The sequence below is a fragment of the Gopherus evgoodei genome, chromosome 1 (genome assembly GCF_007399415.2).
Source record: "Gopherus evgoodei ecotype Sinaloan lineage chromosome 1, rGopEvg1_v1.p, whole genome shotgun sequence".
NCBI classification, from domain to species: domain Eukaryota; kingdom Metazoa; phylum Chordata; order Testudines; family Testudinidae; genus Gopherus; species Gopherus evgoodei.
In genome coordinates, this window is record NC_044322.1 from 194,114,422 (window position 1) to 194,141,454 (window position 27,033).

Here is a 27,033-nt window from a genome sequence, read left to right on the forward strand (position 1 = left end):
TCCACTTGAACTGTCCGGGCTTTGCATCTTAGGAAGATTACTACATGTTAGTCAGAGTAGGTACCTCTCCCTCAGATGTGACTGTACAGAACTGATTTTGGCCTGATGTGAACAGACTCTGGGTATGTTTACACTTACCATTTAAAGCGCAAAAAGTCCCCTTTTTTCACTAAAACCGCAGGAGCGTCTACACTTGTTAATGACTTTTTGCGGTGAAACTCAGAAGTTTCATCGCAAAAATAAAACCACCTTCACAAGAGGCATACAGCTCTTACTGCTGTTCTTTTTGTGCTGCTGTGAAAGTGAAGACATGTTCTACCAGTGTAAACACCTTTTGGCCTCTGAAGGCTATCCCACAGTTCCAAAAACAACCACTCTGGTCAGCATCTCCACTGCTCCGATGCACGGACGTGCACCCCCTCCCCCTGTGTAAACCCCAGGAAGTTTGAAGCTTCCTTTCCCTTTGTTTGTAGATGTGGCGGGAAAGGAGACAGACTGCCAGACAGCAGGAGGTTTTTTTTAAAAAAAGAGCCATGGAAGAAACAAGGAAGTAATGGGGCTCCTGAGACATGAAGCAGGGCAGCACGGGGCACTGAGCAGGGACCCAGAATGCCTTCTGCTCCCTTCCCCCCCCGCCCCTCCCGCACAGGACCTATAGAGAGAGCTGCCCTGTGGGATAGCTGCCGTACAGCACTGCTGTCATGAGTGATGGAAGTGCTGGTAGTGTACACACTCTCTGATGCCTGAGGAATTGAGTGAGTACACAAACCAGCTCTTTACTTTCATTGGTTCCCTATCACTGATGAAACTTACAGCTCAAAAACTCTGTAAGTGTAGATATACCCTCTGTCTCTGCTCCACACAGTTGCTACGTATACTGTTAGGACGTTAGTAACTCTTGCAGCTTGTGAGCCCTTGGGTGGCAGAAGAGGAGAGTGGCCCAGAACAGGTAGTAGTGATAGACAGGTGGCAGAAGTTCATTTATGTCAACTCCGCTCTTCTGCATTGCTCTGTAATTCTCAACTATGCAGTTCAACTTCGTAGCATCTCACATATCTCAGCCTTGCCCTGCCTCACTGCACAGTTTCCATATCAGACTTGTTGCGATTGTTCATCCAGAAGGCAATATACATTTCAGCCTGGAGAGGGCCCTTTAATATTTTAACATATCATCATCACCACCACCACCACAGACAGGATTCACATTCCAATACAGAACTGTCTTGCCCATTGTTGCATTAACTTAATGTACTTTAGAAGATTACATGATTATTTAGTCTAAGTCTCATGCAATATGCTTCCGTTTCACTGCAGATGTGGATGAATGTGCTGAAAACACTTGTGCTCAAGAGTGTGTCAATTCTCCAGGAAGCTATGCCTGCTATTGTGATGGCAAGAAAGGGTTCAAACTTTCTAAGGACAGGAAGCACTGTGAGGTAAAACTGCATAATGTGAGCTTGCTGGAGAAATTGCAGAGTTGGGTGTTTCTCCATGACAGGATGAGGTAGATTAGGAAAAGTACCAAAGCCAGTTTCAAAATTGCTGGGAAAATGCTGCAGGCTTTGAGTTGGGGCAAGTTTCACAAAGCAAATTCAGCAGTATAATTTACAGGGATTTGGATATCATTCAGTCCAGGTTCAGTTCCAAGAAAAAGCATCAAGAGAAATCTGCCTCAACTAGCCCTTTTCTACCCCATCCCCCAAAATAAGCCCCGCGCCCTCCCCTCTAGAAGGTGGGTCCTCCTTGGCTTGGATGTTGACATGGAGGCCTCAGCGTCATTTTGAAAGCATGTTCACTTATTTCCCAGATTTTTCTTGCCATGAGAACCTCTTCCCACCTAGTCTCTCAGAATGACTCCTGGAAAAGCTGTTTGAGTTGATTGTTTTGCACAGTTTCAGTTGTCATGACTTTTTTTTTTAAAGGGCCAAGCAGCGAGTGAATGGTTTCACCAAGTGCTAAAAAACACATTTTCCATCCAAAAGAACTACTTTTAGACCCAAAGAATTTTCAAATTTATTCTTCTTAATGGAAGAAACAGTGGGACTTCAGAGCATTTCAATGAAAGCATTTCCTTGTGAAGGCTTTTCTTTATACTACTTTGGCAGGAGTGGGCAAGTTGAGACCTATAAGTATGTTCAAACACCTTCCACCAAAAACAAATCTTTGCCACAGTAGGATATAGTGGGGCTTAAATATTTCAAAGATCAAACCTCGCTATTGTGCTAGAACATATTTACTAGAACTTGGTATTTTAGTTGCAAAGATTTAATACTTAGACAACAAGGGAGTAATTCCATTCCCTACTGATAATGAAGTGGGAGGGCAGCTCCCTATGTCCCCCATTAAACATTACTCCTAACGCTGTTATATGAGAGAGAGGTTTAGTAACCCTTAGGATCAGTGGCAAAGCCAGGTTTTCAATGTAGGGGGAGCAAACATAAAAAAGGCGCCCTCCCTTGGCTCCTCCTCTGGCCACGCATCCCTTGGACCTCCACTGTCCACGCCCCCCAACCGGACACCCCCCCCCGCTCACTTTCCGTCCTGCACTGCTGCATGTCCCCGGCCTGCTCCCAGCGCTCGGCGCGTTCCACGTGGGGCTCGCCAGCCTGTTGCTGCCGCTCCTCTGGCTATGTTGCTGGTAGTGCCGGCCGGCAGGCGCTGCTTCCGTGCCTGCCGCCCTGAGGGGTAGCAGCTGCTTCCCTGAACCCCGCTAGGTATGCTACTGCTTAAGATTATGGGTATGTCTACACTTGCAGAGTTTTTGCACTGTAAATTTCACTAGTGATAGGGAACCAGTCAGAGTAACTGGTTTGTGTACTCGCTTAATTCCTCAGCCATCAGAGAGTGTTTACATTAGCAGCACTTCCATCTCCAATGAGAGCAGCACTCTAGGGCAGCTATCCCACAGTGCAACTCTCTCCAGTTTGACGATGGGTTTTTTGGGGGGGGGAGGGGTGATGGGGATTCCTGGGTCCCTGCACAGCCTCCTCTCCCCAAACACTGATAAGCTCCAATAGCTCAGCATTGCTCCAAGCAGGGGATTGTTTGGAGCAGGCATTGTCACCTGACCAGATAAGTGAGCACTTGCCAAGAAACAGGAGGGGGATTTTCAAAGTTCCCAGGGCTTTACAGGGGGAAGGGTGGATGTCTGTTTAGCTGACACCAGAGCAGCAGAGCTGCTGGCTAGAATGGCCACCTAGGCACTGTGGGATAGCCTCTGGAGGCTAAAAGCTGTGTAAACAGGAATAATGTGTCTTCACTTGCACATCACTGCAAAAGCATCACCAGTAAGAGCTGTACACCTCTCATGGAGGTGGTTTTCTTTTTGCGGTGAAACTTCTGAGTTTCGCTGCAAAAAGTCATTGGCAAGTGTAGACACTCCCATGGTTTTTGTGCAAAAAAGAGACTTTTCCCTCTTTAAATGGCAAGTGTAGACCTGCTCTAAGGCTTAAAAGGCTGACTCAGTATGTGGAAACCAATTGCAGATCTTTTAATTGGAATAAAATCTGTATTATCATGGCAAATCCCAAACGGATGTATCCTCTTTGCAGATCAAGTATTTCACCCGGTGTATAAAAAAATTCAGGTCCAATTCTTACATATAATTTTGTAATTCATTAGTTGTTCAACTACAGTCAATGGAATTGCTATACCATGAAAATTGTGTTAAATGAGAACCAAGCCCAAAGAATTTTGGGAAATGTAGCATTAGTTGTGAGTTAGACCAGTGGTTCTCAACCAGGATTATGCGTACCCCTGGGGGTATGCAGAGGTCTTCCAGGGGGTACAGCAACTCATTTAGATATTTGCCTAGTTTGACAGCTGGCTACATAAAAAGCACTACCAAAGTCAGTACAAACTAAAATTTCACACAGACAATGACTTGTTTATACTATACACTGGAATGTAAGTATAATATTTATATTCCAATTGATTTATTTTATAATTATATGGTAAAAATGAGAAAGTGAGCAATTTCTCACTAATAGTTGCTGTGACACTTTTGTATTTTGATGTCTGATTTTGTAAGCAAGTAGTTCTTAAGTGAGGTGAAACTTGAAGTACACAAGACACCTCAGACTCCTGAAAGGGGTACAGTAGTCTGGAAAGGTTGAGAGCCAGTGAGTTAGACTATCCAAGTGCAATGTGTATAATAAAACACAGTAGTGTTTCACACCCAATTGCTTTGGTTCTGCTGCATCTGTGTAAAACAAATTGTCTGATGTGAGATTAAATATAGGAGATTCAATCAAAAATAAGTTCCAACTGTCTTTTTACATCTGACATCATTGTGGCATGACAAGAGACTTAAAAACAGCAGTGCACATTGGGTAGTAGCTGAAATAGCAATATAGTCATACAATGTCTGACCTATTTGAACTAGAGTGAGCAGATAACAAGTGTGAAAAATTGGGACAGGATGGGAGGTAATATAAGACAAAGCCCTGAATATTGGGACATCTGGTCACCCTAATTTAAACTGATATATTATCCATATATACAAGGATCACTCTGTCTATCGCTGCAATACACAAAGTATGCAAACTTCATACACAACAACACTGTGAAACAATGTAGGCTAGGAAAGCTCAAAAGTTTAAATAGGCAGAATGTAATTACCCAAATTTGATTTTGGCCCGGACACCGGGATTAACCTAACAGTCTTACCTGGGATCACTAGTTGTGACTAGTGGCCAGGACCTAAAAACTTTTCATGTGTTCAGAGATGATACCACATCAAGAGACATTGTACTTCCCCTGCCACTATGCTGTATATTAGTTCAATTCTGCCTCAAAGGAAGGTGTGGTGCTTATTCAAAATCAAGACTAGTTTGTGTATCACCCTAGATGTTTTAAATTTCACCCATCCAACTATCAACACAACCAAACTGCTTAAATTAAGAGACTTGAGAATCCTAATGTAAAGCGGTAGGGATGCAGGTTGAAAGGAAATGGCTGTATGCCTTGATTCGAATATTAAACACAATGTAATTACCAACTCAGATGAAAGTTGGAATCTATGAAACTATGTTACGACATTTATAACCACCAATATTTTTGACGTGTGGATAATGTAGAAAAATAAAATTTTATTTGTACTTAAGTATTCAGATTATTCAAGTATACTAGGTATCAGGTGTTTCAGGAAAATGTAACGAGCTAAAAGCCACAAAGAACTGAGGTTAATCTCTGAAATATCACTACACAAAGTTGAGACATGGTGATTTTTCCCTTCATTATTTATAGGCTGTTCCAGTTTGTGTCCCTCTGAATCTTGAAAGGAATTATGAATTGCTTTACCTGGCAGAACAATTTATAGCGATCCCTGTGCTGTACTTAAGGTTTAGATTGCCAGAAGTCACCAGGTGAGCATTTGCCATTGATAACACTAGGGATGGAAGTTCTGGGGATTTGTTTCCATTAATTCTCAGAGGGTGGCAAAGGAACTGTGGATTGCATGTAGAGTAACCAGACAGCAAATGTGAAAAATCGGGATGGGGGGTGGTAATAGGAACCTATATAAGAAAAAGACCCAAAAATGGGGACTGTCCTTATAAAATCGGGACATCTGGTCACCCTAACTGCATGAAGAATTCACAGCATCATCTCGCTGGATAAAGACACCTTGTATCATGGTAGGGAGGACAAATGAACTTAGGTTCCTACATGTAATAGCACTCAGTGGAGACTGGAGTTATTTGAAAGTGGATGGACAGAAGTGAGGTGCTTAGAGCCACCTTACAGCACCACTTAGTAATCATATTTTATCCTTGAGCCGCATCTTTAGTATAGTTCCTTTCAGTAACTCATCTGCTCAACTGGATCTTAAGCAACCCTTTCCATCGGACAGGGGGCAGTAGCAGCTGACTGACGCACCTACATAGTGGAGCAGGCACCCCATTGGTGTGGTCTGTGGGAGAGTGCAGCAGCATCTGGGCCTGATCTCATCAGTGGGTGAAGAGCCAGATTTCTCCTACAGTGACAGCCAGTTGCTGCAGTTGAAGACAGAGATATAAGGACTGAAAAGGAAGCAAAAATAAACCTTGGGAGAAAGAGAATCAAAACAATCCTGAGACTGAATATGAAAAGGTAGAAAATGGATCAGAGGGGAGAGGAAGGAATATGAACTGGATGGAGGCCCCAGCAGTTTTTGGAGTGAATGAGATTTCTTAGGAGAGCAAGGAAGATGGTATCCCACAATGACAGAAGCTTGCTCCCCCTCTGAAGGGAAGAGAAAGACATGGAAGATGATGGCAGAGATGTAGAAGGATATTGCAGTCTTACAAACTCTAAATTGCACTTCAGTGTGCTCATTGTGACACCTGAAAATGCAGGGTTGCCTTTGAATCACTGTCTGAACAATTTCAGAGGAACCACCAGCAGAAGTTGTTGCATTTGTGATTTTTAGTGTCTCGGATTTGGAGCATAAATATTAAGACATGCCCTTGTGCCGTGAATCAAAGGCGACCTGGAATTAATGCTCTCCTGGAAGATTTTTGAAAAGTTTGAAAGTGTCCTTAGCAGCTAACATCTTAAATAGTTACTTATAAGCTCAAAATAAGGAGTTTTGATAGAACCATGTTCAAAAGTCAATGTGGTTTAGTGACTGGAGAGCTGAACCTGGAATCGGGGCACCTGTGTTCTGTTCCTAGTTCTGCCACCCACATGCTGTGCGCCTTTCACAAGTCACTTCACCTCTCTATGCCTTCATTTTCCCCTCAAGTCATTCCTCTGTCTTGTATATTTAGCCTGAAAGCTCTTTGGGGCAGAGAGCTTCTCTCATGTTTGCACAGCCCCCAGAGCACAAGAGAGTCTATAGATTCTACCATAGTAATAATTAATAATACCACCACTATTTATTATTTATATTCCCGTAGCTCCTAGGAGCCCTAGTTATGAACCAGGACCCCATTGTACTAAATACTGTACAAACACAGAACAAAAAGAGCTACAATTTATGCATGATCATCCAAATGCCACCAATATACAGATCTTGTTCCCTAAACAGAATAAGGGTAAAGACTGAAACTTTCAAAGTCAGTAATGATGAAGCACATTTATAGAAGATACTTGTGATAGATTTTTTTATGGCACTCCTTACCATAGTACTGGAACACCTCCCAAACAATTTACTTTTTCTTACAACACACCTGTAAAATAAGGGGAATTCTATAATTAATTCTATGATTAATCATAGGCATCCATTGGACCAGCTCGGATACAGAGTTGTCATTTGGAGATTAATATTTGCCTGCATAGCTAAATTATTAATGTATTACACTAAGCTCTTCGCTATCTCATGTATCCTCTTCTCATGATTATGGTCCCTCTCCCATGACTCAGATTTTCAGCAGAATTTGATTTCCGGACATATGATACAGAGGGTGTTATACTATATGCTGAATCCTCTGACAGCACAGCATGGTTCTTGCTTGCTCTTCGTGATGGGAAGATCGAGATTCAATTCAAGAATGAACTTGGAACAAAAGTCACCAGTGGTGGCAAAGCCATTAATGATGGTCTGTGGCATATAGTAAGTTTTTTTCCTAATACTCTGTGAATTGTTGGCACTCTCAGGTGAAGTTGGGAAAAATTGTTATAGTGACTTTAAAAAAAAAAAAAGTTCCAAAATGATTCCATAAAGATCCCAAATTTAAAGGCTGTTAAGAAAGGTACAGTGGCAACATTAGCAAAGTTCCGAATTTCTTTGTGATACAAAGAGCCACTTTCTGCATGGTGCTTGGGGTCTATGCAGTAATACCCAGTGCATGATTGTGTGTGTAAACATGTTTATTCTGATGCAAGTGGTCCAGGGGGTTGTTATTCCAAACACACTTGTTATTTTATGCTGGCCAATGCAGCTTGATCAATCAAATCAAGGCTAACTAAAGAAAATCCTTTTTTTTTTTTTAAATCCCCAATTGCTGAGCATGGTGTGCCCAGAGCTACTGTAACTCAAGTCAGTAGGAATCTTAACATGAACTTTAATGGGAACAGGGTCTATTCAATATACCTGCTATGTACAGAAAAAGAACACTAATGAGATTGCAAAGTCAGCTACTTAGAATTTAGGAAATGCCAGAATTAAGCTTAAATGGGCAACCTTAATTCTGGCAAAAAGAACAGGAGTAGTTGTGGCACCTTAGAGACTAACAAATTTATTTCAGCATGAGCTTTCGTGAGCTACAGCTCACTTCTTCGGATGCATAGCTGTAGCTCACGAAAGCTCATGCTGAAATAAATTTGTTAGTCTCTAAGGTGCCACAACTACTCCTGTTCTTTTTGCGGATACAGACTAACACGGCTGCTACTCTGAAAACTTAATTCTGGCATTTCCTCATTTTTGCATGCTTGACTTTGTAGCCTTCTTTTAAGGTTATTTGTGTAGATAATATGCTTTGTGTTTTTTAGAAAGAAAAAAATCAAACCTAAATAATTTTATGTGCAGTGCCCCCCGATGCATCAGCAAGCACTTTTGAACAGAGTACTTTCAGCCCTGTCTCTGCCACTCAAGTGCTAAACTATGCTAGCCACAAGAATATGCAGTTATCCTCTGTAACCATAGAGGAAGAGGCACAACACATGGAGATGTGTGGCTAGGCGTGTGTCTACACAGTGGGGAGAGTGCTTCCCAGTTTGGGTAGACAGACACACACTAGCTCTAGTTGAGCTAGCTCACTAAAAATAGCAACAAGGCTGCAGCGCCACAGGTCGGGGTAGCTCCCTGAGAACATACCCAGGGAATTCATAGATTCCAAGGCCAGAAAGGGACCATTGTGATCATCTAATCTGAGCTGCTGCATAACATAAATTGTTGAACTTCACTGCAATAATTTCTATAGCAGATATTTTGAAAAACTTCCAATCTTGATTTAAAACTTGTCAGTATTGGAGAATCCACCACAACCCTTGGTAAATTGTTCTAATACTTACTTTCACTGTAGAAGATGTATGCCTTATTTCCAGTCTGAATTTGTCTAGCTTTTCTCTGCTAGATTGAAGAGCTCATTGTTAAATATTTGTTCCCCACATAGGTGCTTACAAACTGTAATCAGGTCACCTCTTAACCTTCTCTTTGTTAAGCTAAATAGATTGAGCTTTTTGGGTCTATCTCTATAAGGCATGTTTTCTAATCCTTTAATCATTCTCCTGGCTCTTCTCTGAACCCTCTCCAGCTTTTCAACATCCTTCCTCAATTGTGGACAACAGAACTGGACACAGTAGTCTAGCACTGGTTGCACCAGTACCAAATACAGAGGTAAAATAGCCTCTGTATTTCTGCTTGAGATTCCCGTTTATGCATGCGAGGATCACATTAGCCCTGTTGGTTGCAGTAAAAGTTCATGTTCAGCCTATTATCCACCACACTCCCAAATCATTTTCAGATAGAGAGTCCCGCATCCTGTAAATATGGCCTGCAGTCTTTGTTCCAAGATGTATACAGCTGTATTTGGCCACATAAAAATGCACATTATTGCTTGCACCCAGTGTACCAAGCAATCCAGATTTCCCTGTGTTGGTGACCTGTCTTTTTCATTATTTACCACTCCCCCAATTTTTTTATCATTTTCAAACTTTATCAATGACATTTTTATGTTTTCTTCCAGGTCCTTTGATGTTAAATAGTGTAGGACCCAGAACAGATCCCTTCAGGACCCCACTAGAAACACACCTGTTCAGTGATGATTCCCCAATTAGAGTTGCATTTTGAGATCTATAAATTAGACAGTTTTTAATCCATTTAATATGTCCCATGTTAATTTTATATTGTTCTAGTTTTTTTAAATGAAAATGTTATGTGATACAACATCAAACATCTTATAGGTGTAAGTATTACTATAACCTTTATCAACCAAACTTGTAATCTAATAAAAAAAAGAGATATCAAGTTACTTTGACAAGATCTATTTTCAATAACTTATGTTGATTTGTATTACTATATTACCCTCCTTTAGTTCTTTATTGAGATCCATATTAACCACTGCATTATCTTGCCCAGGAACAATGTCAGGTTGACAGGCCTATAAAAACCTGGGTCATCACATTTACTCTTTTAAAAAATTGACACAACCATTAGCTTTCTTCCAGTCTTCTGGACCTTCCCTGGTGTTTTAAGCCTTACCGAAAATCAACATTAATGGTCCACCAACCTCTTCGGCCAATTTCTTTAGAACTCTTGAGTGCAAGTTATACTGACCTGCTGATTTTAAAAATGTCTAACTTGAGCAGCTGGGGTTTAACATCGTCCTAACATACTAGTGGAATGGAAAAAAAGTGTTATCATCATCATATGATGAGACTACAGTATGTTTATTCCAAATACAGAACAGAGATATTCATTGAATACTTCCACCCTTTCTGCATTGTTATGGGTAATTCTACCATTTACATCTAGTAATGATCCAATATTATTGTCAGGATTCTTTATCCTATTATACTTAAATGCCTCCTTAGTGTCCTGAACTCTGCTAGCCATAGATTTCTCCTTATGTCACTTTGCTTTCCCTATCAATTTTCTACAATTCCTAACTTTTGATTTATATTCAGTACTATCAACTTCCCGTTTCTTCCATTTGTTACATATTATTTTTAAAGTTTTTTATAGTTGCCTTCAGGTCCTTCTAAGCCAGGTTGTTTTTTAAACCAATATGGCCTTCTCCCTTGATTATGGCTTTTTGAGCATCTAGTAAAGTCCTGTTAAACAAGCCCCAATTAGCTATTCACATTTTCTGATTAAGTTCTTCCTCTCAGCTTATTTGGCTCATGATGGTTTTCACTTTTGTGAAATTGTCCCTTTTAAAGCACCAAGTTGGGCAGGATTGTACTTGGGCAGCTAGCGACTTGTGCTGCTACAGCCAGACTACTATTTTTAATATGCTAGCTTGAATAGAGCTGAACATACACCCCTACTCTGATATAACGCTATCCTCGGGAGCCAAAAATTCTTACTATGTTATATTGAACTTGCTTTGATCCACCAGAGTGCTCAGCTACCCTCTCACCCTCCCCGGAACGCTGCTTTACTGCATTACATCTGAATTTGTGTTATATCAGGTTGCGTTATATCGAGGTAGAGGTGTATGTATACGCACGCTGGGAAGCATCCTGTCAGCTGCTGTGTAGATGTACCCTAAATGGATTAGATTTAGTTCTCCCATATTGTTTCCTGGTCTCCAGTCCAGTGCACCTTTCCTTAGACCAAAAGGATTTTGGTGGGTAACATCAACAGCAGCAGATGAATCCTTTTGTTTTTTTTGTTTTTTTTTGTTTTTTAAATTTTGTCTGTGTTCCCTCAGGAGGTTCAGTTCTTTCTGGCAGGCTGAATGAGATCCAGAGGAGCATGCTCAATGTGGATGGAATGTTGACCAATTTTAGAAGCAAGCAACACAAACTGAAAAATTATGTTTTTCCAAAAACTGATCATTCAGCCATGTATAAGCTTTCCTATACAAAGCGAGAGATACTTTTGCCTTTAAAGTATTATCCCTCTGCTCAATTTCAAAATCTTGCTGCAAACCATTAGGAAAAAAAATTTACATATATTATATATGTATATATATATTTTTTTTTTTAAAAGAAAGGCAGATTTCTGGGTGGTGGGGTTTTGTTTTTTAAATACTGGGACATGTTAGGTAACCTTAACACAAGGCTCACTACTCCTCCCTCTGTAATCAGTATGTTCAACATATATATATATATATATAATATTATTTTTAATCCTAGGTCTCAGTGGAAGAATTAGAACACAGTATAAGTGTAAAAATAGCAAAAGAAGCAGTGATGAATATCAACAGCCCTAGAAGTCTGTTCAAACCATCAAATGGCTTCCTGGAAACTAAGGTGTACATTGCAGGATTACCTCGCAAAGTCGGCGAAACCCTCATTAAACCGGTAACTTAAAAATACCTCCTGGTTAAGGCTGCTTTCTTGTTTGCTTCTCCTTATATGGTGGTTACCCATGTGTCACTAGGGAGACAAAATACAGGGAGGTATGTAGGTAGAAAATGAAAATGCCATTGGTGCCATTTTCATTTGAAAATGAGTATGCACGAAGCTTTGCAGTCTGTCCATTTTCAGATTTTAATTATAGAATCACAGCATTTAAAGCAGTCTCAAGTAATCTAATCAATTTTCCAGGGTCCTATGCAGGATTGTGCCTCAGAGTACATTTCCTAATCTCATTTTAAAACTCCCAAGCTATATGGCCACCAGTAGTTATCTTGAGAGCATATTGTACAAATGTGTCCTTTCTTAGTGCCAGTTGTGCCTTGGTCTCGTGTGTCTGTGGTGGGAGTTGGGGGTGGGGTTGAAGGAAGAGCAAGGAGCCTTCATTTCTACCCTGCCCTACCCACCCTGCACAGGGGGCATGAATAGGGTGACCAGACAGCAAGTGTGAAAAATGGGGACAGGGGGTGGAGGTGGGGGGTAATAGGCACCTATATAAGAAAAAGCCCCAAATATCGGGATTGTCCCAATAAAATAGGGACATCTGGTCACCCTACGCATGAGTCACCTGACTCACCCTTCTCAGCAGCTGGAGGTCCGTGCAGTCACCTCTGGTGCAGACCCAGTAATTATCACAGTAACTGGCAATCTCAGCAGAGAGGCAACAAGTGAATAGATTATGAGGACTGAACTTTTTTTTTCCATGCTAGAGGAAGGAAGCCTCCATTACCGTTGCCCATACAGTATCTGTTCTTCATATGTGTAAAAGAATTTCTATCCAACACTTTGCATGTGGACTAGAAAATATTTTACATTTGAAAACAAGCCACCAGTCCACTAACAAAAAAAATTGCTTGTAATATTTCATTTTTTAAATAATCTGTTTTTGCTTGCAGTGTGACAGGGAGGCAAAAAGGTAAAAAAGTTTGACTGCTTCTCAATGAATATTCTCTTTCCCAATGTGAAATAATTCTAGAAATGTTGTTTGGGCTGATGAGTCAAACTCTCAGCCAACAAACAATACTAATAGCCATGGCCCCCTAGCTATAGCGCAGTAGACACAGCCAAGCTACAGTATGTTTGAACTTAAATTTTGACATTGTCTATTCTTTGCTTGCCAGTGGTACCAAATGAGAAAAGCTTATTGGCTCAGCAGTGCTGACTGAAAGCTGCCCTACTGTGTGTGCCTTTGATTTCAAAGAGACACAAAGTGAGTGCGGGTGACAAAATACTAGTGAAGTAATATCTTTTATTGGACCAACTTCTGTTGGTGAGAGATACAAGCTTTTGAGTGATACACAGCTCTTCTTTAGGTCTGGAAAAGGTAGGTACTCAGCCTGTCACAGCTAAATACAGAATGGAACAGATTGTTTAGCGTAAATTGTTAACATATATTCTAAAAGACTATTCAAGGTGAAGTGGTCCCTTAACACCATTCCAGTGATGGGATAATAAAGTGTGGAGGGAAGTTAGTGGGTTACAGATTTTTGTAATAAGCCATAAATCCAGTATCTTAATTAAGACCATGATTTTTAGAGTCTAGTAAAATGATGAATTTAAGCTCCCAGGCTCCTCTTTTCAAGGTACTGTGCAGGAGGACGAGGACTGAGAGGTCAGAAATGGAGTGACTGTTTTGAGAAAAAAGTGTTTGCCTTTGGGTAATACAGTGTTTTTATCTTTTTATCATTTTTTTTCTGTGCAAGGTCATTTGAGAGCATAGTGATTGTCTGGTTTCATCCACATAGTTGTTGGGGCATTTGGAGAAGTAGATCGCATAATAGAATGTGCCACCGAAACATCCCCGACAGAACCTGCTTCACTGAAGAAAAAAAACTCCTCTGATCGCTCATCTCTAGTTGTCACTTACCCCTCCACATTGGAAGCCATATGGAGTATCATTAAACAATTACAATCCATACTCAATGGGGACCACATCCCGAAAGAAATCTTCCCTCAACCCCCTTTTCCGGCCTTCAGATGACCCCCAACTTCATATCAGAAGCAAGTTTCCCCACAGACAAGGACTTAACTTAAAGCAGCACCAGACCCTGCCACAATAGATGGAAAACCTGCAGACATATCTCTACTGCTACAATGATCGCACTCCTCCCCCTCCCTCCCCGGCCACAACATATCATTCAAGATCCACGGGTCCCACCCAGAGCCATTTCTTTGGTAGGGCGAATCAGGGCGACCGCTCTGGGCCCCGCACTTTGGGGGGCCCCATGGGCTGGTGCAATTGACTGGCGCGGTCAGCCCCAGAAGAGACAAATTTGTCACTTCCTCCCTGGGCTCCGCACCCCACTAGGGACGGCGCTGGTCCTACCCATGCCTATCACAATGTGGTGTACCTCATCCAGTACACTAAATGCCCCCCAGTGATAAGAGACAAAAATACCACATTACCCAAAGGCAAACACATCTCACAAAATGATCACTCTATATCTGACCTCTCAGTCCTCATCCTCAAAGGAAAGATGCAAAACACTTTAAAAAAAGATGAGCCTGGGAACTTACATTCATAACTTTGCTAGACACTATAAATCAGGGGTGGGCAAACTTTTTGGCCTGAGGGCCACATTAGGGAATAGAAATTGTATGGAGGGCCATGAATGCTCACAAAATTGGGGTTGGGGTGTGGGAGGGGGTATGGGTTCTGGGTGGGGCTGAGGAGTTTTGAGCTTAGGAGGGTGTTCTGGGCTGGGACTCAGGGGTTCGAAGGGTGGGAGGAGAAGGATCAAGTCTGGGGCAGGGGTGCAGGAAAGGGTTCGGGCTCTGGCTAAGAGTGTGGTCTCTGGGGTGGGGCTGGGGATGAGAGGTTTGGAGTGCAGGAGGGTGCTCTGGGCTGGGATCCAGGGGTTTAGAGAGTGGCAGGGATCAAGGCTGGGACGGGGGTTGGGGCATGGGAAGAGGCTCAGGGGTGTAGCCCCCAATCCAACGCCCCCTCGGAGCGGGCTGAGCCGCGTGTTATGGCCCCAACCCAGCCCCCTGGGTGTAGCAGGGCTGAGCCACTTGGTGTGGCTCAGGGGCCAGCTGAAGATGGCCTGTGGTCCGTCGTTTGCCCACCCCTGCTATAAATCATGGTTTTAATAAAGACTCTGGGTTGGTGGTTTATTACAACAATCTATAACTCATGCACTAACCCGTTTTTTTTTTTGTCCCATGACTGGAGAGGTGTTAACGGACCACTTGACCTTGAATGGTCTCTTGGAATGTGTTAACTACTTATGCTAAACAGTCTGTTCCACCTTTTATTTATCTGTGAGACTGTGAGGGCAAGTCTGCACTAGAAAATTAAGCCACCACATGAATTACATCACTTTTGCATGGCCACATTACTCTCCTTATTTTGGTGGTGCGGGTCCTCACCAGGAGTGCTTGCACTGATTTAATTGTCAGTGTGGCGTGGTTTCTGAAAGGTTTCAACAGTTGATCTAAGCAACAACCTAATTACATCGACCTAAGTGCTACGCCTCTCTCAGAGGTGGAGTTATTAAGTCAGTGTAGTGGATACGTTACATTGGTGGGAGGTACATTTTAGCTCTGCACTACTGCTTATGTTGGCAAAACGTATATTGTTGAAGGGTGAGAAAAAGCTGCATTGGCACAGCTGTGCCACTGTAAGGTCTCTAGTGTAGACAAAGCCTCAGTGTAGATGGTTACAGAATTAGGTTAATTTGAGGCAGCTTATGTTGACCTCTCCCTGCAGTGTAGACCAGGCCTGAGTACTTTTCTCAGACCTGAAGAGAGCTCTTTGTAAGCTAAAAGCTTGTTTCTCATGCCAAAAGAAGTCAGTCCAATAAAAGATATTACGTCCTCCACCTTGTTCTCTCTAATATCCTGGGACCAACATGGCTACAACGCTGCAAACAATTTGATTCGAAGACAGCTCTGAAGATCAGTGCTGTAAGCTATGGCATTAATATAACTCTGCATTACTGTTCACCAGAAATAAATTGTCATATCAAGTAACTCATTCTCTATTGATTAACAATGTTTCTAGAGTAAATCTATATGCAACACAAAAATCTGAATGTAACTCTTCTGCAGCTTAACCCTCGACTAGATGGGTGCATTCGTGCCTGGAACCTGATGAATCAGGGAAGTTCAGGCATAAAAGAAGTTATTCAAGAAAAACAAAGCAAACACTGTTTAGTAACTGTGGGGAAAGGGTCCTACTACCCTGGCACTGGCCTGGCACAATTTCATATAAACTATAGTAAGTATTTTTCTGCCTTCTCCAACTTTTCTTTATGCTAGACTGATGATTGAACTAATGAATGGCAAAAGAGTATGGGCTTCCCTCATGCACCCTTGACTTGGGCAAGGTTCCCACTAATTTCAGAGGGAGTTTTGCTTGAGTAATGAGTGTAGGTTCTGGCCTCACACATTATCAGTTTAATTTCTGCAAAGGCCTCTATCAGCGTGGACTTGATCAAATGGGTCCTTTCCATCTCTCAAGGGTCTGATTCAGCTCCCATTTTATCAATGGAAGTTTTGCTATTGACATCACTGAGAGTGGTTTGAGCCCCAAATGAAATAGTCATATGGAATTAGATTCGAGCACGATACAGTGCGGGTGCTGATTATGATACTAAGTAACATGGTGCCTTATTAGTGTGAAATTAAAAAAAAAACAGTTAATAAATATGGGCATCCCTTTTAGCTGCTGAACTTGCAAACATTTTAGCACCTGTATAACTTTTACTCATGAGAATTCCCATTGGAGCAATGGAACTATTCCTGTGTGTGATGTTAAACGCGTGTTTAAGCTATCAACCTTCTGCTCAGTAGCAAAATTTTATGAGCAACCTGTCAGGCTTTTTCTGGCTTAACCTTATAAACAGCCCTCTTATGAATGTGGCAGAGAGAGAGATAATAAATAAAAAAAAGAAGACCAGCGAGCTGAAAAGGCAAGAAAAAAACCCAAGCTTAAAATGTCTCTTTCTATATGTTTAATATTAGAAATTTTGGGGAAAACTAGAAATGTAAAGCTCACCTTTTCACTGCAGATTTAGCTTTATTTTTCATAGTGGGAATATAGATTAAATTGTAGGGAGCAAATGCTTGTAAATAACTGAATAGTATTTGGATGCTTGTAAAAAGTGTTTTTCGGGTTCATTCATTTCATTCTTTTTTTTTAAACAGATAATTTTACCAATGACAAAGAATGGCTAATAAACATAACATTGACTATTCGCGCATCCACAGGCACTGGTGTGATGTTTGCCTTGGTCTCTGGCAAAACAGTGCCTCTTGCCTTGTCCATAGTAGACTCCAACTCCCCTAACTCACAGGTGATCTTACTGTTATCACAGTAACTCTGGGTCTGATCCTCATCTGGTGTAAATCAGCATAGCTCTTTTGACTTAAACTCTCTTCATTCTCTATGTGTAAAATGGAACTAATCTTAGCTACTTACTATACTTCATAAGGGCATTGTGAGGCTGAATTAATTGTTTGCAAGGTGCTCCACTAAAACAGTGATGAACTGCATAAAAAAGCCAATGTATATATAGGTCTTGCTGTCCTTGAATTCTCAGGGCTGGTCTACACTACGGGGGAAAATCGATCTTAGATACGCAACTTCAGCTACGTGAATAACGTAGCTGAAGTCGAAGTATCTAAGATTGAATTACTCACCGTCCTCACGGCGCGGGATCGATGTCCACGGCTCCCCCTGTCAATTCCGCAACTCCGTTCGGGTTGGTGGAGTTACGAAATCAATATAAGCATGTTCGGGGATCGATATATCGCGTCTAGATGAGACGCGATATATCGATCCCCGAGCAGTCGATTTCTACCCACCGATACAGCGGGTAGTGAAGACGTACCCGCAGTTGTGGCAAGTAGCATGACAGAAGGCCATATGTGCTTATATGTATATGACGGTCAATACATACTTCTTTTTTAAACTGCCTATAGTAGATACTGGGGTGAAATGTTGGCCTCGTTACAGTCAGTGTCAAAACTTCGATCGACTTCCACAGGACCAGGATTTAACCCCAGAAATCTAGATCAAGATTTTCTAACATGAATACCTAAAGAGAGACTCCTAAATATAAACAAGTGGCTTCGTTTTTCAAAAGTGCTGAACAACCCAGCAGCTTCTATTGACTTCAGTGGATTTCCCAGTTTCAAGCACCTGTTTTGAAAAACTTTGGCTGTAATGTTTCCTCCAGTTTCTCCTTACAAATGTAAAATGCATCATAACTAAATAAATAAGTGCTGGAGTTCTGTGTGAGATGTTTTTTATTCTGTTGCCTAGGAAATCATTGTGACTATTGAGAATGTCATTGTTGCCCGGCTGGAGTCAGAGAGGTTGTGTACCTCCAAAAGAATGCTGCTAGGACTCAGAGTAAACAAACAGCTGCTTGAACTGACTGCTGATTCACAAAAACAAAGCATCAATTCTGAGCAAGAGCAACAACTGTCCATCCTGGATCAAGTAATGAAGGGACCTATTGTTACCTACTTAGGTGGCATTCCAGGTGAATTTTATTTATTTTCATTGATGTGAATGAATTAGTCTTTCTTAAAATCCTGGGTTGTTGTGGTGGGGTTTTGTTTTTTTTTTAAACAATTACCTATTTTTATCCTTGTATTTTTGAATCAACTTGTATAGCTTTTGATGCAACCTGGTACTTCAATAGTAACATTAAGGCGCTATCTTAACAGCCCAGCAGCAGAGCTTCTCTCCAAAGGTCTATTTTTGGACATGACCCTATGGCACCTATTCCCAGGAGAAAATGGTGGTATTTTGTAAGGATTTTTATTTTCTATTTTTTTTTGTTTTGCTTAAGAGTGATGAGAACTCCTGAAGTGCCATCTACTGATAGTTTCAACAAACTGCAGCAGCTTTAGATATTGTCTAAACCATCCATTTAAAACTAATTGAAGGAGAGAAAGCTGGGAGGAGGAAACAGGGAAAATGGGGTTACAACAATCATACTTTCAAGTGGTGATTGACAGCCTCCAGGATAGCAGGAAATATGAAAGTTAAGTGGGTTAAAAAGACTCAATGTTTTGTTTAAACAATCTGTAAGTGAATTTTCAGCCTTACAACTCCTATTTTGTGCAACCATATCTGAGAAGGCATGCTATGGATGTGTATCAATGCCATGAGGCTTTGGATTTGGAAAATTATATGCTAACTTGAAACCTGGGGTGGGGGAGACACCTAAATCATAGGGTGGTTTTAGGGCTAAATTATTGTTGGTAAAAGTTTTTGACATCCTCTGGCTAAAAGGACTATAGGGAAAGACAAAGTATTAGCTTCCCAAGAGATCTTAGAAGTTTGACAGGCAGTTTTGAATTGGCATATACTTTTCTGTGTTGTATGTTTTGTAAAAACAAACCTGCCCCAAGGGGCATATCCAGCCCCCTTCTCTGTAGTTTCAGTGGGAGCAGGGTGAGTCAGCTGCGTGAGAGGTGTGGAGGGTAGGGTTGCCAATTTTGGTTTGATGTATTCCTGGAGGTTTCATCACATGACAGTCTTTAATTAAAGATTAATTTTTAATTCCTGGAGATTCCAGGACAATCCTGGAGGGCTGGCAACCCTAGTGCAGGGTTGGGGGTGGGAGAGAAGAAAGGGGAAGTGCATACCCTTTGCACGGCAGGGAAACTACCTGTACATGGGTTTCCGTCAAGACAGTGCACAGGTAAGGCCAGCACGTGAGCATCTGGGGCCAGAGAATCAACTGCTGCATCCTCTCCACCCTCCCACCATTGTAGAACAGTGGCTCTCAACCTTTCAGGATGACTATACCCCTTTCAGGAGTCTTATTTGTCTTGCATACCCCCAAGTTACTTAAAAATTACTTGCTTACAAAATCAGACATAAAAATACTAAAGTATCAGAGGGTAGCCGTGTTAGTCTGGATCTGTAAAAGCAGCAAAGAATCCTGTGGCACGTTATAGACTAACAGACGTTTTGGAGCATGAGCTTTCGTGGGTGAATACCCGCTTCGTCAGATGCATGTAGTGGAAATTTCCAGGGGCAGGTATATATATTCAGGCAAGCTAGAGATAATGATAACCTCATATCTCTAGCCCGATAACCTCATTATCTCTAGCTTGCCTGCATATATATACCTGTCCCTGGAAATTTCCACTACATGCATCTGTCGAAGCGGGTATTCACCCACGAAAGCTCATGCTCCAAAATGTCTGTTAGTCTATAAGGTGCCACAGAATTCTTTGCTGCTTTTAAAAATACTAAAGTGTCACAACTCTTATTACTGAAAAATGGCTCACTTTCTCATTTTACCATATAATTATAAAATAAATCAATTGGAATATAAATATATAGAGCAGTATAAACAAATCATGGTCTGTATGAAATTTTAGTTAGTGCTGGCTTCGCTAGTGCTTTTTATGTAGCTAGTTGTCAAAGTAGGCAAATATCTAGATGAGTTTCTGTACCCCCTGGAAGAGCTCTGCATACCCCTGATTGAGAACCACTGCTGTAGAGGAAGAACATTACAACTGCAGATGCTACTGCAACCTTGGGGCTGCATTGTCAGTCACCTCTGCAACCTCCTAGTGTGTGGGAGGAGAGGAAGAGATCTGTTCCCCACAAGTCTTATTGCACATCCTGGTAATGAGGGTGTGAATGTATTTCAGAATATAGGCACAAAAGAGGGTTACAAGAAGACATGGGAAGGATATTTGTCCTGTCTTAACTTTTGAATATGTATGCAATGGATTGAAAACCAAAATAAACTTAGCAGCAGCAAACTAGATTTGATCTTCACCATCCTCTATATTTAGACAAGAGAACATACCAAATACTGCACTAACATTAGTTACTGTGAGTGGTAAGCCATCAATGTTTTAATTGTGTCCACTGTGTCGAAACGAGATAAAGCCAGTGCTTATTAGTAGAGATCGGTAAATAGACTACTTGATCCACACTACGTTCTGAACAAGGAAGTTTCAGATAAAAGCCTTTTTAAAAAGATAACTGAAGAAAGAAACATAGTTGCTGTGAATTCCAAGAAGTTCTTTACCCAGTATTTAAACATAGCTATTACAAGCACAGTCAGACCCATTGACAGCAATTCCGGGCCCCAGGGCAGAACAGTCAGTGGACCCCCACACACACACAAGCCATGCCCTCATGGACAGGATCTGGCTGATATTTGGGCCGTGCTGCGCCTGCACTGGCTGGTGCCCAGCGAGCTGCTGACTGCGCTGCTGGGTGCGCTCTTCCAGCACAGGCAGGGATTCTACATGCCCACCCAGTAGGGTTGCCAACTGTATAATCACACAAACTCAAAGACTCTTTCCCCTCCCCTTCCATGAGACCACGCCCCTGTCCCATGCCTTCTCCGAGGCCCCACCCTCTGCTCACCCCATTCCTGCTCCCTGCATCACTTGCTCTCCCCCACCCTCACTCGCTTTCACCAGGCTGGTGCAATGGGTTGGGGTACGGGGTGCAAGCTCTGGGATGGAGTTTGGGTGTGAGAGCAGGTGCAGGCTCTCAGAGGGATTTGGGGTGCGGCTTTAGGCTGGGGCAGGGGGTTGGGGTGGAGGAGAAGGGCAGGGGGTCGGCACTTACCTCGGATGGCTCCTGAAAGCAACCGGCACACCCCTCTGGCAGCGGCTTCTAGGCAGGGGGATCCAGGGGGTCTCCATGTGCTGCTGCCTGCAGGCCCTGCCCCCACAGCTCCCACTGGCCACAGTTCCTGGCCAATGAGAGTTGCAGATTCGGCGCTTGGGGTGGGGGCAGTGCGTGGAGATCCCCTGTCCCGCAGCCCCCCAAGGGCCGCAGTGACGTGCAGGCCACTTCCGGGAAGAGTGCGGAGCGAGGGCCAGCAGGAAGCTTGTCTTAGCCTCTCTGCACTGCTGGCGGCAGTCAGGGGTCCCCGGGCCTTTTAAAAATCTCCTAGGCCCCCGGTCAGTTGCCCTATTTCCTCCCACCCCATTGTTGGCGGGCCTAAGCACAGTGCTAACTGCAGTGTAAACAAAGCTGTAGGAAATGAGATGCTGGTTTAAATCAAGTATCCCTATTGGCTAATGAGCCAACATTCACACTTGGAGAACGTGTACTTGGAGAACGGGGTACAAAATATATCGGAAGGACAGAACAGGTCATGCGGGGTGGAGGTAGAGAGTGGCACTATATGTGAAAGAGAATGTAGAATCAAGTGAAGTAAAAATCTTAAGTGAATCCACATGGGCCATAGAATCTCTATGGATAGTAATTCCATGCTCTAATAAGAATATAACAGTAGGGATCTATCATCGAGCACCTGACCAGGACAGTGATAGTGATGATGAAATGCTGAGGGAGATTAAAGAGGCTATCAAAATAAAGAAATAAAGTGGGGGGATTTCAGTTATCCCCATATTGACTGGGTACATGTCATCTCAGGACTTTGGGCCTTCATCCTCATGAAAAGGAGAGGGAAACAGTCTTTCAGTCTCAGCGACAGGCAGTCTCGGTTCCCACTCACCTGCATTGTTAAAGGCAAGGCTTAGTCCCTGGGGGTTACAACGGAAAAAACAGACCAGCCCATCTTCCTCAGAGGGCTCAGGCCAGCCTCATTCTCCAACTGTTCATCAGTTAGTAACACAGGACCCCAGTCTGGAGGCACTAGCTCTGCTTGTTTCAGAATATCATTCCAACTGTGCTGAATTGTTCCTTTTTAAGGGCCCTCCCCCAGGCCTGAGAAGCCACACAAATGCAGCCGGTTGGGGCTGACTGAAATCACAGGAATTAACCTCTTCTTGACTTGCGGGGTGGGGGTAATCTGCTCCTGGGAGAATCACAATCACTGAAAAACTTCATGGCAAGCCTGTATGATCATCAGCAATAAATTCTTTAGAGATAACCACATTGTGCAGGAGTGTTAGATGACATTCTTGACATCAGCTTCTAACCCAGTTGGTTCTAGTTGCTGAACGTGCTCATGACCAGATCCTCAAGGATATTTAGATTCCTAACTCCTATTAAAATCAGGTGAGTGAGTTACAGTCCTAAATCTCTTTGAGGATCCAGACCTTGGATCAGTTCCAACCTACCTCACAAGAAGTTTGTTGTACCCTATGACTCATAGTAATGCCTGCTTGAGCATTTGTAATGGAGTAAATGTATTGTTCGCTGACAATACATCATTGGTTGACATTGCCCTAGTTTATCACTGAATAGATTAGAAATGGAAGGTGTGGGACTTTTACAGAGAAGTCACTGGAAAGAAGAAATGATGAAACTAGTTTGTAGCATTCTCATAGGTCCCCTGTTTTTGAACAGTGGATTGGAATCCAGAGCAACCTTTTGGCCAGATAGAAAGATTATTCTAACAGTGAACTTTAAATACATAAACATCTGTTACTAGGTCAGGACAAGAAAACGGGGGATGCCAGGAAATATGGTATTAACACTCTCCAGTAAAGTATATATTATTTTGAAAATCTTCCATTTTGTTAGGTTTTTAGATTAGAGGAAGGTTCTAGTGCAGTGGTTCCCAAACTATTGGGCACGTTCGGGGTGGTGGGTGAGGCAGGGCCCAGGACAGCCACCATGAGGAGTGGGGAGGGAGCACCATACAGCCTTGCCCCCAGTTGCCAGTCCCCACCACCACGGTCCTGCTCCTGGATGCAGCCCTGGCTGCGGTTCCAGCCCCATCCCCGTCCCTGCCCTACCCTCGTCCCTGGCTCCCAGCCCAGCCACGACTCCAGCCTCAGCCTCGACTCCCTTACCCTTCTCCGTACCCTTCCCCCCTGCTCCCGGGAGCCGCAGCCCCAGCTTCCGGGCTGGGTGGTGTGGTGTGGACAGGGGTAAGGGGGGGCATGATGTGAAAAGTTTGGGGACCACTGTTCTAATGCATATTGCAAATCATCCTAACCTTCCTCAGTTTATGAACTTCATCTTAAACACTCAAACAAGGGGAAGAAGAATTTATGGAGTGAAGTGAAATGTTTCCTATTAAGCTGCCATTTCCTGCGATGGATCCTTGACTGATCAGAAATGGGAAGTTTCCATGTTTTTACTCATCTGAAAAGCACATAGCATGTTGGAAGCCTTGGCGTAATTCATTTAATGTGGTTTCTGTGCAGATGTTCCCGTTGGTGCTACGCTACTGACGGCCTTTTATAATGGCTGCATGGAGGTAAAGGTCAATGACGTACAGCTGGATCTGGATGAAGCCTTCTCTAAACACAATGACATTCGATCCCACTCATGCCCACTGATTGCAAATGAAATGAATGAATTCTTAAACTAGCATTCTCCCTTCAGATATAATTTGCATAATGAGTCTCATGTCATAATGAAACCTGTATTATTTTACTCAAGATGTTCTGAGAAAGGAGTTCAACTGGAGTGTTTCTATCTCCTTAATGTAATTTGGGACGATTAAAAAACTCCCACTTTTTTTAGCTATAAAAGGACATGATGAAGACTAAAATCCTGTGAAAATGTTCTTATCCGTGTCAGTGATTAAATCTAGTTTAAAGATATTAACATTTCTTTTGGGTGGAACCATCTTTTTTTCACCATTGTTGCGGTTCCCTTTTTGTATTTTACCCAGCTTGAAGAGTCAAATGAGGCCAGTCTGGCTGTCACTTTTAGTTCTGATGCTTTAGCACAAAGCTGTGGTGTTTGGGTGGCAAGCGCTACCAGCAAGTTTGAATCTAAACATTGTTTTCATTTAACTTTCTAAAACAAAATGTATGAAAATGTCTTAGAAGGTTTTGGAAAATGTGTGCTTTGAAAAGTCTAAAGTTATAAGCCCAAGGTCCCTGTCAGACTTCTGAGTCACAGCATTATTTTGGGGAGCAACATCCAACCCCAAGCTTTTATTAAATATCACATATTTTCTAAAAAGAAAGAAATTCGTAAAGTGGCTTTGTAATCCTTATAATGTACTGGACCAACTTTTCCACTCAAAGCCTCCTTTTATAGGTACATTTCAGCTTGTTTTACACACTTCCACAGAACATATCAAAATGACACAAAATGATATTTGATTACTCCTTGGGACAGACTAGCTTGGGGTTAACATTAATTCTTTCCATGTTTTCCATCAAGGAATCCCAGCATTGTACTTTGTTAGATTCAGAGCTCCGTTAAGAGGGACATACTGCCACACTTAAAAGTTAATTCAATACCATGCTATTATCAGAAAACAAAGGCCAGCAGTTTTATGCGGGTGAGTTGCACGGATGAAGCACCATCAGTCAGAGTTACAGGATACCAAATTGGAATTTACCAAATAAAGCTAGAGGCTTCACTGGCAAACGAACAGACTTCTCCATTCATGAGGAATCTCACAGTCCAGAATTTCCTAGTCATTCCTTCATACAGAAATCTGTCGAACTAGTTCTCTCCTCAGGCCAATCCCTCAATACTGGGGATAAAATCCCCATCACTTCTGCTTCTGGGGACCTATAGAGAGAGGGATACAGCTGCGTTTGAAAGCCATATTTCAGCAAGAGTTGTTTATTTACATGAAGCCCAAAATTTTACAGCCATGTCACACTTAAAGCCATATCCGCTCTCAGCCAGATTAACAAGGAAAGTTGATTAAGGCAGGAAGGAATGAGTTTTCTGGGAAATATCCAGTTCACACATTTCTGGCTTCCTTAATCTCCTCTGAGTGGGCTTTCCCTTCCCTGTCTCATTTTCACACAAGCAGTAATTCCGGCTGCTCTAGCATTTTAGTCAAGCTGAACAAACAAACAAAGGAGAGAACAGGCATAAGCAGTGACTACCTTTCACCTCCAATCACAAAACTATTATCTGTCAAAATACCTGAATTGGGGTTTGCTTCCTAGGGTCCTAATTGTAATATATTTGTTGCCCCAGGCTTAGAAATTTACTTACCAGGAGATGGATCATGCCATTCTTACTCACTTTGAGAACTACCTTAATTCCTCTGGGAATTCCACTAAAATAAACAGGTTTCCTTGTGGTGTGAGGTACTGCACAGTGTAAACGTACCTCAAAGCATAAAATCTGGGCCTAACTTTTCAACTGTCTTTTGTCAGCTGCTTTCCCACCTCCCTCTTTAACTTCACTTCTCACCCTGGCCTTATTATATAACATGATGAGTATAATGGATGAATGTTTGCTATGGTTTCCCAGGGAAGCCAGTCTCAGGTCCCTCACAGAGTTTGACTCAGCACCAGTACTGCTGCTCACTGATAAAAGGAAACCTTAAAGATCACTTGAAGCAAGTCTCCTATGGCTAATCACCAGTCAGCTAATGACCCACCACAGTGAAGTGTAACGATGCAAAATTGCTTAAGTTTCCATCTCCTTTAAATACTTATGGAAAAAATGCCAGCACCCACTGCACTTATCTTATTTGGACCCAATTCAGTAAAGCACTTAAGCACATGCTTAAGGCCAATTGAAATCCATTTGAATTACATGCTGAAATGGGGCTTTGGTGAAGCAGACAATCTAAACGTGCCATTAAATAATTACTGCATTTGCAATTTAGTAGCAAAAGCCCCAGAAACTCAAATTATCTTCAGGAAAGTAGATCTTATGCTTGTTCAGCTTCCTTATCTTCCACAACAATCATAGAAACATGAAATAAGAATGTCAACATGACAGACCTTTATGTCAACATGTGTACAACACAAGAAAAAAAGTTTGGATTTTTTGTTTTGTAAATCCTAGAGAGACAGGAAATTAAGGAACATAGGAAATAGTTAAGTCACACTAAATCACACAGGTTTCTGATCTGGGCACTATCTGTACAGGAAACAAAATACAGATACTTCAGTGTATTCTAGTCTTATGTAAAGCTCTGTTGGATTTATGAATGTGCAAGTGCCTCAATGTTTTAAAAATGCAATAAAGGCGTATCTAGACGTTTCTTTTCATTTCAAGGTGTATTTGCATATCTTTGATTCATTTAAGCTGTACACATCTTGTTTTGATGATAAAATGTCTTATTTAAGAATCTTTGGTAATCTTCAGTATAAAAAATTTCAATAACTCAAAGCTCATTTGCTGTTCAAATATGAATCCATGTTCCCTAAATTAATGGTGGGTTTTCTTAATGATTTAATATTGCCAGTATCAATTAAACTGGGTTGACGTTACAGGCAAGAAGTAAGATTAATGAG

General features: G+C 42.0%; 1 protein-coding gene across 2 annotated transcripts in view; it reads left to right on the forward strand.

Moving 5' to 3' along the window:
- The window catches only part of PROS1 (protein S), a 43,840-nt gene extending 17,053 nt beyond the window's left edge, over nt 1-26,787 (forward strand). For both annotated transcript variants that reach the window (XM_030581566.1, XM_030581572.1), the window contains exons 8-15: nt 1,315-1,436; nt 5,248-5,366; nt 7,345-7,534; nt 11,725-11,892; nt 15,997-16,165; nt 17,095-17,243; nt 18,215-18,437; nt 24,010-26,787. In XM_030581566.1, coding sequence (XP_030437426.1) covers nt 1,315-1,436; nt 5,248-5,366; nt 7,345-7,534; nt 11,725-11,892; nt 15,997-16,165; nt 17,095-17,243; nt 18,215-18,437; nt 24,010-24,176 — 1,307 coding nt within the window. In that variant the 3' untranslated portion in view covers nt 24,177-26,787. The remainder of the gene's footprint in view (nt 1-1,314; nt 1,437-5,247; nt 5,367-7,344; nt 7,535-11,724; nt 11,893-15,996; nt 16,166-17,094; nt 17,244-18,214; nt 18,438-24,009) is intronic.
- The last annotated feature ends 246 nt before the right edge of the window (nt 26,788-27,033 follow it).